Source organism: Zeus faber (assembly GCF_960531495.2).
Source record: "Zeus faber genome assembly, chromosome: 18".
Lineage (NCBI taxonomy): Eukaryota > Metazoa > Chordata > Actinopteri > Zeiformes > Zeidae > Zeus > Zeus faber.
This window is the reverse complement of record NC_137210.1, coordinates 16,948,431-16,958,867: the sequence shown is the minus strand read 5'-3', so window position 1 is coordinate 16,958,867 and position 10,437 is coordinate 16,948,431. Positions and strand designations below refer to the sequence as shown.

Genomic DNA, 10,437 nt, shown 5'->3' with positions numbered 1-10,437 from the left:
ACTTTTGATATATTCAAATATAGGTCCAGATTTTTTCAACCAAAAAAAATTTGATATTTGCTTTGAAATGTAAGGGTTAGTATGAAGTACTAACCTTAAATAGTAGTTAAATGTAAAACTTGTAATTAAGTACAGTAACATTCCACCCCTGAAGATAGTTTTAAATTAATATAAAATATATAATACAAAAGATAACACTCCAGAATCTACAATAAACCAACCCTGTAGAGTAAACGTATTTGAAGTTTATTGACCAAGACAGTTGTCAGTGTTCGGTAAATGTCACTAATGAATAATAATAATACAAAATATGTAATGAAAAGGATGAATAAAGAAACACTGAGGTTTCAAAACGGGCAAGGTGGGGTTTTAAGATGCACTTTTTGGTATTTGCTCTGCATCCACACCCGATGCATCGCAACTTTCTTTCCCCTGTTGACCTGCAGTCGCCTGTCCTCCAGATTCTGAATCTCTTCCAGTCCGGTATTAGAAAATAAAGTATGAACATCATCTGAAAAAAGAGAGAGCATTATCAGTGCTGCACAGTAAAGCTTCTTGTGACATTTTACCAATGTGATTAGTTGAAGAGGTTTAAAAACCTTTAGAGAAAAAGTAAACGCAGGTCCCATCTCCACGTGTGTAGAAATTCTCTGACAAGCACCGCCCTGAGGTTAGAATATAAAGTAAGCAGTCTATTAAAACCAGAAGAAGTTTATAGAAAGTTTATAGAAATAAAATTAATATTATGTTTAGTTAGGGTATGGTGTCCGCTTCTATAGAAAAACAAACCTTTCTTGAACCGAAGTTGTGAAAGGTCATATCTGCCATAATCACGGAACAGAAATATTCCTCCATATTTCAAGTATGTTGACAATCTGTTCACAACTCCTTGCATCCTATAAAAAAATGACTAAACCAATTAGTAACAGTGTTTTACGTGTAACAGCAATGTTGAAGTTGACATGATACAAACCCCTGCTCAAATTAGTCCTAGGTGCAAACAGAAGACTGATGTCGAGGAGGAATGTAACCATCAACTCATAAGCATGGTGAACATGATTAAAGATGTACTGAAATAAATGCAATAAAACAGAGGGAAATCAATTCGGATTACAATCAGAAGCTTATGTCTTGTTTCACTGGCTTAATATAAATTCAAATATCAGAGTATTGAAAGCAACCACCCATGTGCAGTGCCATCCAGTTAGCGCTGGAATGATTCATTTACAAGGGTTATGAATAGAAATATGAAGTACGTCCACCTGGTATTTCGTTTGCATTATGAATACTCATATCTCGTCTTACTAACCTTTCAAATTTAAAGGTACGGTGCTCGAACCGCTCCCACCGATCAACACATTGTAAATGCATGGTAAAGAAAGGTATACTGAATCTATAAAGACAGTCAAATAAATACAGATAACATTGCATTGAGTGGTGCTTGAGACGCGATGGCATTGAGACAAAGCCAGAGCAAAGAGGTTCTGGATAGTACAAATGGTTTTGGAGGTAGGGGTGTGAGTGGGGGTGGTGAGGATGATGGTGGCTCGGTGTCAGGTGGTGACATCACATTCTCCGAGCTTTGTCTTTCAACCTACCGCTCTGGGTGAATGGAGGAGAGCACAAAGACTGCCAGAATAACATCCAGACTCTGTGGAGGGAAGGGGAAGGATGCCGTCTCCTCACTAATGTCACAGACAAAGGCATGACACACACATTGATCATAGTCTGGATGGCCCTATGTGGAGGGAAAAGAAGCACCACTTACATCTTGAATCGTATCAAACTCAATATACGGTCGTAAAACTTTGTAATTAATTAAGCCACACCTATCCCACACACAATATTTCATCCCAGTAATGTAGCTTTGACCCACATACTTTTTAATTTAAGCATATTCAATCCTTGCAGTCCTCACAAGTCAATGTAGAGCCACTCATTGGTCTTGATAACTAGCATTTTCCTCTATGATTTGATTAGTTATATAGTGCAATAAGACTTTGAACAGATTTACAATTTTCCCTCATTATTGAGCCACAACAAATACTCCGCAGGGCTACAAAGCATGCCAATTAATGTAATACAGAAAGAGTTAGTTACTATACATAGTGGGAGTCATAAAAATGGGCATACCTTTTCAAATTCTGTACCACTTTTTAAGTGCAGCAATTAATTAATATGATATATATTTAATTTTATTTTTTCAACAATTATACATAACATTGGGTAAGGGTTATGTATGCATTCCTATAAAATAATAACAAGTTGAATTACTACTCAGATGTATCGAAATATCTTACCTTGACCAGCTGGATAGCGTGAGGGGCAAAGTCACAACAGTATAAGAATGCATCTCTTTCTCTGTCAAACAGAAAAAATAATATGTTTGATTCATTACCAGAACAGTTAACATGTAACTATTACAGGAATATGACTAATTAATCAGGTCTCATTTAACATATTCTTTAAAATGCATAAATATGTTCAAAAACTTCATGGGAAAGGTCTTACATAAATAATAACCTATAAATACATGTACAATATAAATAATAACGTGCACTTAGCATGGAGCAGTTGACTACAGAAGATGTGTTTGACTGAGTGGTACTGTTTGACTAAATATAACTGTATGCATTTGTATTTCACATATTTCTTTTCCACAAGGGAAATTGATGAAAGGCTAGTGGTAAAGAAACACTTGGTTCCATTTGTTGTTGTTACATGACACAGCTGTCATTATACTTTTGCAAAGGTCAAGAGTTAGGTTTGGTTCGTTTTCTTTCAAGCCTTCCCAAGTGCTCTTAAGAAACTGCATCATTAGCATCACGGAATAAAGACTTAGTGGCTCCATCAAAGTTAATAAAAGTCACGGGTGGTACATGAAAGGTCTATAACCACAGCAGCTTCTTTAACTAGTATCACCAAAATATACTTAGTGGCTTATTCAAAGTGAATAAAAGTCACGAGTGGTACATGAAAGGTCTATAACCACAGCAGCTTCTTTAACTAGTATCTCCAAAATATACTTAGTGGCTTATTCAAAGTTAATAAAGTCACGAGTGGTACATGAAAGGTCTATAACCACAGCAGCTTCTTTAACTGGTATCTCCAAAATATACTTAGTGGCTTATTCAAAGTGAATAAAAGTCACGAGTGGTACATGAAAGGTCTATAACCACAGCAGCTTCTTTAACTGGTATCTCCAAAATATACTTTGTGGCTTATTCAAAGTTAATAAAAGTCACGAGTGGTACATGAAAGGTCTATAACCACAGCAGCTTCTTTAACTAGTATCTCCAAAATATACTTACTTAATCGATTCAACAATGGGAAACACACTGTTACCCACACCACATCCAACCTGTAAAAGAGAAGGATTCATAAGAGAAGATATTCGGAACATGTTGCATAGAGTTTATGGTGTTCAATGCACTGCGGCACAAAAGTTTATATTGCACCCAATAACATCGAGGTAAATTATGCGTGAGAAAAACAATATATATAAAAAAAAACTAAAAAAAAACAAAACCTCCAAGATCCGGAAAGCTGCATGTTGTCCAGGAAATGAGGTAGTTTGCACAGCAGCTTGGTTTTCTACACGCACAGCATCCTTCAAGTGATGGCATTCTGCAATGTTTTCATCTTTGAGCTGTTGAGAGGGATCGACTGATTGGTTGTGGCCGGTCTCTGTCTCTCTTCCCGACCCGCCGTTTCTGCTCGGACTTTCATGTCCACAAATGCTTTCGTGCCCCAAAGGAAGCAGTTCTGGAAACTCGTTGAACAGCCACTTGCGATTTTTGAAGAACTTGCCTTGGTGTGTCTCATAAAACCTGTTCCAGTACTTACAAGCTTCTACATCAAATTTACCTGCAGAAAGTAAATTTCAACACACTTTCAAGTCAACCATTGTTGCCTTGTAACCACAATGAAATTTTACAGTGCAGGGAATATATATATATATATATATATATATATATATATATATATATATATATACACACACACATACACACATACACTGTATGCTTGCCTTGTTCATTTAATGGAATTTGTACACATGAATTTTCCTCTGCCTTCTTTCTTGCATTTTCTTTATCCTCATCTGTCCATTGCACATGATCCCTGAAAAACAATACATTTCAGTTAATGAGGAACCAAAATCATGTGATCAACTAATCTTATTTTATAATGTAATATGGAAATTTTGAATTGATGCATTTATGAATAAATGTATCATTACATCGCATGAATCTGTCAGAGAATTGCCCAGTATTGTACATCCTTATACCTGCATGTATTTGACTACATTACTAACCACATGTTATGCTGAAATATGTCATCATGACTGGTCAGAATCCTCGCTCCCAGTGGAGCAGGAGGACGTCTTCCTGTGCTGTTCAGCCTTACGAACAATTTGTGCAAATGTTCAGTAACGAAGGCCAAACAAACCCTCCGGAATGTATGCATTCTGTAAGGATGCATAGACAAACACAGGAAACACGCGCACGCACGCACGCACGCACGCACGCACGCACACACGCACACATGCACACACGCACACACACTTTAATTACATTCAAGAAATTCCAAACAATGAAAGTGTAGTCATCAGTCATCACCACATCCCCATACAGAAAGCTTTTCATTGGATTTGGCATCAAAATGGCGATCTATAAGATCGTCTTTGTTGGATGGATTACACTGGAAGTGCCAGAAATCCATTAGAAACTTCCCCCACATCGGGGTTCACCCTTGTCTTCGCTACGGGGCCGTCACGTTTATTTTCTTGGGTCACTTGAGGTGGTGCAAATATTTGCTCACTCCAAGGTGCCTTTCTGTTTTTGTGAACGTTCGTCCATATCGACAGTGTACCGACCACAACTTTCCATCCCATTCAGCGCTGCTGCTTTTAACTTCTTTTGTGTGCCCGATCTACCGGAAAGGCGGACTCTGCCACCAACAATGGAAATTGGAGCATATACACAACACAAATATATAGAATAGCTGCGTCTTATAATGTGAGGTAAAGGTAATAAATATATTGGGGTTTTGTTTTATTTTTTCCACTAAATAATCTTACGGATTACCACTTTAAACAAAGACACTGACACGACAATACGCTGACGCGACACTACCACCGGATGTTGTGACTCGTAACCGGAAACGAGCTCTCGGCTCTCTAAAACAACAGAACTGACAGCTAACGGCTAAGCTAGCGGTGGGCAAAAAGATGTTGTGAAATATCCATACATTCTCAATCATCTATTATTTTATTTATTACGTGTGTGTGTTGCATTTGACCGGTGTTGGATATGGATCTCATATCGGATCTAAGAAGCGTCAACTCCTGAAAACCAAGGCAATTATCTTCTTTGTCCGTCGCGGTCATAAACCTCGTCAACTGGACCCAGAGAAAAGGGGTGTGTAGTGTTTATACTGTATTTTAAAAAGGTATCTAAAGTATTCTCACCTGTAGTTCGTTGTGACGTTGTTGACGAAAGTTTGGCTCACTGTGCGTTTTCAAGTGGACGACGAACGGCTCGCCCCGCGACTCTACTGTATACAGCGCCCCCTAGCGATGGCCTGTCGACGGAGGAAGAGGAGCGTGGCTGAGGCGCTGGCGCTGAGGTCGAGAGGGATCTCAGACGTTGGAATATTAATGAGACACAATCTGAATATTCTCAGGGCTGCTGTCCTCGAGGTAAATAGAAATGCGTTCCGTTTTGGTCAATAGTTCGATGAAAATCATGAGGACACATCATCATCGTCATCACTGAATTGTAGGAAAAGAGAGATTTCGTCAAAGTTTGGAGCAAGACCTCAAAATCTACAATATCCTATGAGTATGGGAAAATATACTTTGAAAATTACCAAAACTGCTATAGTTGGTATGTATTCAACCCCCACACATTTATACCAATGATTTATGTTAATTATATGGACAACAATATTAAAAATATACAACTCGACACAGCAGGTTTTGTTTTTGTTTTACAGTATTGATTCAAAGCCTCAACTTCTATACAAGTTACCACAGCGATCTAAAATGGAGAAAATAGAAGATGCATTATTATGTCAAAGTCCACTGGTAAGTTCAACAGGAAAATCTTTTGAATTTTACAAATGCACAATTTGACACTACTAGAGTTCACAATGCTGTTTTTATTTGTATTTTTATTTTAAACAGGAGAACACATTACCTGCTCCTTCTGATCATAAACCTTGCCTCATAGCCTTGACAGCCAATAATCGACTGTATCGCCTTTCAGCTGACACCGGAGTGAAACTACAGGACATTTACCTCTCTCCAAACATTAAGTTCAGGTATCTTTATATCTGTGGTATGAAAATCTAGGATTTATTTTCTACATTTTATAAACCTGCCTCATGTATTTCTATTTTTTTTTTTTGCAAGGTACCTTCACTGGGACATTCTTCAAGAGAGATTCTATGTCAAGTCTATTCAAAAGGGCACACCGTTATCACGGCAGGTACATGTTGAAATTGTGCCCACAAAGTCCTTATCGTTGATTCCTGCCCAGGACGGGAGTCTGGTGATATGGAAACTATATTATATGCATGAACATACTCAGCCACAAGTACAGTGTAGTTTTGAAACTGTTAATCATTGAGACCATATTCAAGCTTGTGAAGTTAAGAACCTTTCCTTTTAAACTTCAACAGGCAGGTATCAATCAGAATACACTGATGCAGTTGGCCATCTTTAATGTCTTCCCCTTGCGAATTGTGGGCATTATGGACATTCAAAAAAGGGTATGCAAAATTGATCATTACTTTTTGCACAATTTCCAAATTTTCCTGTGAAGCCAAGCTCTTTGTTACAACGTTGTTTTATTTCTTCAGGTATTTGGGAACAGCGTCACAGATGTTGTTCTAACACAGGGTACTCTTGCTGTCTCTCATGGCACAAAATCTGTGAAGCTTTACAGCTTTGAACACATCATTAATAAGGTACATTTTTTGTGAAGAGTAAATATTTCAGAAATCAGAATAATAGCACCAAAAATGTGAAAGCTTTACTTTCAAAATACATCTCATATGAGTCATATCATCGCAGAACCTCTTATTTTTTCTAGTACATGACGAAGAAATTGGTGCTTGGAGAGCTCAGTCCTTTTCATGAAGGAAAAACAGTGGGTGAAGCTCCTTTTGGTATCCCGTTGAATATTCACGTCAATGGTATGGCAGTTGTTCTTCTCTCTTCCGAGACTAACTTATATTTTCTATATTGCCAGACTCAATGAACAGGGTTTTCCTCTGAATAGTAAACCCGATCTGTTTATTCTTATTGTGCAGATTGCCCTCCGGTACTTTTCGAAGTGTCATGCTCTGATCAAAATGTGCAGATTGGAGGCTTCCCATGGCACTTTATCTATACACCACCCCAGAAGAAGCACAGGGGAACCCATCACATCTGCTCCCTGGCTGACAGCATTCTGGTATTTTGAAAGTATTGACCTTAACCATTGTCAGTATTTAATTGGTCATTCAGGTGACTTTTCTTCCATAACAGCAAAATGTAGCTTCCAGAATGCATAAATATCCCCGTAATTGTTTTGTGACATGATGTTGATGACGTTAAGAGCCTTTTGAGAATGTCTGTTAAAGAGCAACAGATGTTTTTGACAGTCATTGTCCTCAGCTGCTGGATGGGGTAACGCTGCAGCGAAAGGTTCTCTAATCTCTAGATAATTTTTAAAAAAAAGTCTGTTTGCTACGAGTCATGAAGACTCATGAAAGTTTGTTGAAAGGGACATCAGAATATTGATTTCTTATGGATAGTAGCTCTGCTCCAATATTTATGTCTCTGTATCTTTGATAAGACTGATCTTTTGCATTGCTACCCTTCTGGGGAAAAAATAAGAATATTATATTTATAAAAGATAAAATGGGCACGATAAAAGGAATACAATATGTTGTTGCAATATGTGTTCATCATACATGAGAAATGTTCAGATTTATATTCCTTTAGCTTAATAGATTGCATAAAAAGTATTTTTGGGTGTTTTTATTTATTTCAAGCTCACACATTTGGTTGAACATTAGATCACCTGCTTCATTTAATGCAAACTGATTTAACTGTTGTGAGCATTATAGTATAGTAGTTGCTTTGTCAAAATCTATAATAATTAATTGATAGCCAATAGTCACTCATTAATATCCAGAAGCCCTAAGGACAATTGTGTAATAGATGGGTTTTATGTGTCATAGTCCATTTATGAAAGTCTTTGTACTGTTGTGAGACTAGGCAAAAAACGGAATACAAGATATGAAATGCTGGTCTCTGGAGACAGATTTCATATACTTCCACCCTGATGAATCGGGAAGAATCATCCATGTAGGACCGAGCACCATAAAGTGAGTATTGAGCATGAGAGACTTGAGTAGAGTGACGTACATAACCATTAAGAAAATTGTGCCATGATTACTCACTTGGTTTCAGACAAATACAAACTAGAATCAAGGAAGCCAGTCTATGACATGTGAACCAAACCAAAGCTATGTTTCCAGGTGGATGTTTAAGACAATTAAGAAATGTTCACAGTTGTATTTATTTAACTTGTGAAGTAGTATTTCATTTTTTTTTTTTTTATATATATATTTCTTCTCAAGAGTGCTAAAAATTCTGAGTGAACTGAACAGCAGCTCGCCGTCTGAAGTGGCTGACGATTTCGCGATCACTGCATGTCGCAATGTGAGTGTAATAGGGCATTTTTGTGTGCAAAACAGCCCATCTATATTTATTGCCAGAAAAAGTAAAAGGGTTTTTGCATGTAGGTCATGAAGCAGGTCCCATTTAACCGTTTTGGTTCTTCCAATCTGCTTTAGCCTGTCCGCCACGTCAGCGTGACTTCCTCAGGCCGTACAGTCAAGAGGATATTTCAGCAGCTTGATGATGACCCAGAACAAGAGGTATCAAAAGGACGATGACATTTTGGCTGATGATGACAACTGTGCAGACTGTACTAGCCACAACAACCCATGGGCCTATAATTGCTGTGAATTCGATTTCAGTTTGTTTTCCATTTACAAATGTCGTTTTCAATTTGAACGCCGTAGCGGTTGATTAACGTTGTCTTGTCATTCATAATGAGTGGCGACGCGGCGACAGCCGTTTCTCGTGACATTGGTGACACATTGAGATAACTTAAATTCGGTGGATGTTTTACGTCGGTTCCACGACGACAGAAACGACCCGCGTTTCATTACAGACGTTCCGTGTGGTGGAATACGAAGATGAGCTTGACCTTCTGGCCGTGGTGGTGACTGCCAGCGAGGAGGCCGAAGGGAGCGCTCACGTTAAACTGCACGACAATAAGAGTGGAGAGTTACTGAAGAGCATTCCTCTCGTGGATACTTGGGATGAGGTACACTGCCAAAGTTAATCTACTAGTATATAAAGAACACCTTAAGTAGAACATCTTGTGTGTGTGTGTGTGTGTGTGTGTGTGTGTGTGTGTGTGTGTGTGTGTGTGTGTGTGTGTTGTTTGGCATTCATTCATCTCCTCTAAACTTTCAGACCTACCGGAATGAGTTGTTCTTTGACAAAGAGACTATCGTTCACATTGAAGAAAAGAAAAACAACTTCTGCTGCTACGTCTACAAACTACAAGCCCGAAAAAACTAAAATTTTGCGAGGCTCTTCAACAGACTCCCAAAGAATGTGGGTTGGTGTGGGAAATATTTGTAATTTTCTGTACAGTTTTTGTTACTTTCAGAAAAATAAAAATGGAGATGTTTTGGAATGTTTGGTCCCATTGTGCCACTCAAGGGCACCTCCATGGTCCTTGGAGGCATAGCCTATCAGATAACATAATAATCCAAAACATTCTGCTATTTTTCTTCAATAATGGCTGTACAGTGTTTCCCAGTGAAAATGAATACAATTAAGTTGGAAGGAACTGTCAGTTATTTAGGGACAGCACCATTCAAGATTCAAGAGGTTTATTCGTCACATACCTATACATACTTTCATACATATATGCAGTGAAATGTCAATGCAACACACCCGGTGATTACACAGAATATGTACTAGGCTGAAGTAGCTGCCTAAGAATTTCTACTAGACTGACAACTGATTCCTAAAATGTAATGCAGTAAGTCGAATACTATAGAATAAAATAAAAATATATAGAATAAAATAAAATAAAATAGAATAGATAAAGGGAATAGGCTTATGTATATGGGATAGACTTATGTATATGGGATAGGCTAATTATGTATATACAGATATGTGCATTAAAGTGGTATGTGAATAGAGTGAGGTAGCGTTTGTGAGATATACAGCACAGTATACAACAGTACGGCGCAGCAATACGGTAACACCGAACAACCCAGAACAGTGACACAGTATGCTACATACAGTACAGTGAGGTAGTGGAGCCTATGTGTGTGGCCCAGTGAGGACCCCTGGTG

General features: G+C 38.1%; 2 protein-coding genes across 6 annotated transcripts; one reads left to right on the top strand and one right to left on the bottom strand.

Moving 5' to 3' along the window:
• Nucleotides 1-225: 225 nt before the first annotated feature.
• mettl8 (methyltransferase 8, methylcytidine) lies at nt 226-5,548 on the bottom strand. Of its 5 annotated transcripts, XM_080019342.1 has the most exons (10): nt 5,471-5,548; nt 4,316-4,468; nt 4,031-4,122; nt 3,530-3,867; nt 3,312-3,361; nt 2,301-2,361; nt 1,599-1,738; nt 790-896; nt 600-665; nt 226-511 (listed from the first exon to the last, which is right to left on the bottom strand). In XM_080019342.1, the coding sequence occupies exons 2-10, from the start codon at nt 4,465-4,467 to the stop codon at nt 348-350; spliced, it is 1,170 nt and encodes a 389-aa protein (XP_079875468.1). In that variant the 5' UTR covers nt 4,468; nt 5,471-5,548; the 3' UTR covers nt 226-347. The 5 variants fall into 5 exon arrangements, with proteins under 5 accessions (XP_079875468.1, XP_079875467.1, XP_079875469.1 ...); XM_080019341.1 differs by lacking the exon at nt 5,471-5,548 and having other exon boundaries at nt 4,316-4,536; XM_080019343.1 differs by lacking the exon at nt 5,471-5,548 and having other exon boundaries at nt 1,599-1,651; nt 4,316-4,536.
• Nucleotides 4,864-9,711, top strand: dcaf17 (ddb1 and cul4 associated factor 17). The gene is made up of 15 exons (XM_080019340.1): nt 4,864-5,420; nt 5,526-5,701; nt 5,785-5,888; nt 5,998-6,088; nt 6,188-6,324; nt 6,416-6,491; nt 6,685-6,774; nt 6,865-6,972; nt 7,098-7,200; nt 7,318-7,460; nt 8,270-8,379; nt 8,635-8,716; nt 8,851-8,934; nt 9,234-9,389; nt 9,542-9,711. The coding sequence occupies exons 2-15, from the start codon at nt 5,579-5,581 to the stop codon at nt 9,647-9,649; spliced, it is 1,515 nt and encodes a 504-aa protein (XP_079875466.1). The 5' UTR covers nt 4,864-5,420; nt 5,526-5,578; the 3' UTR covers nt 9,650-9,711.
• Nucleotides 9,712-10,437: the final 726 nt, after the last annotated feature.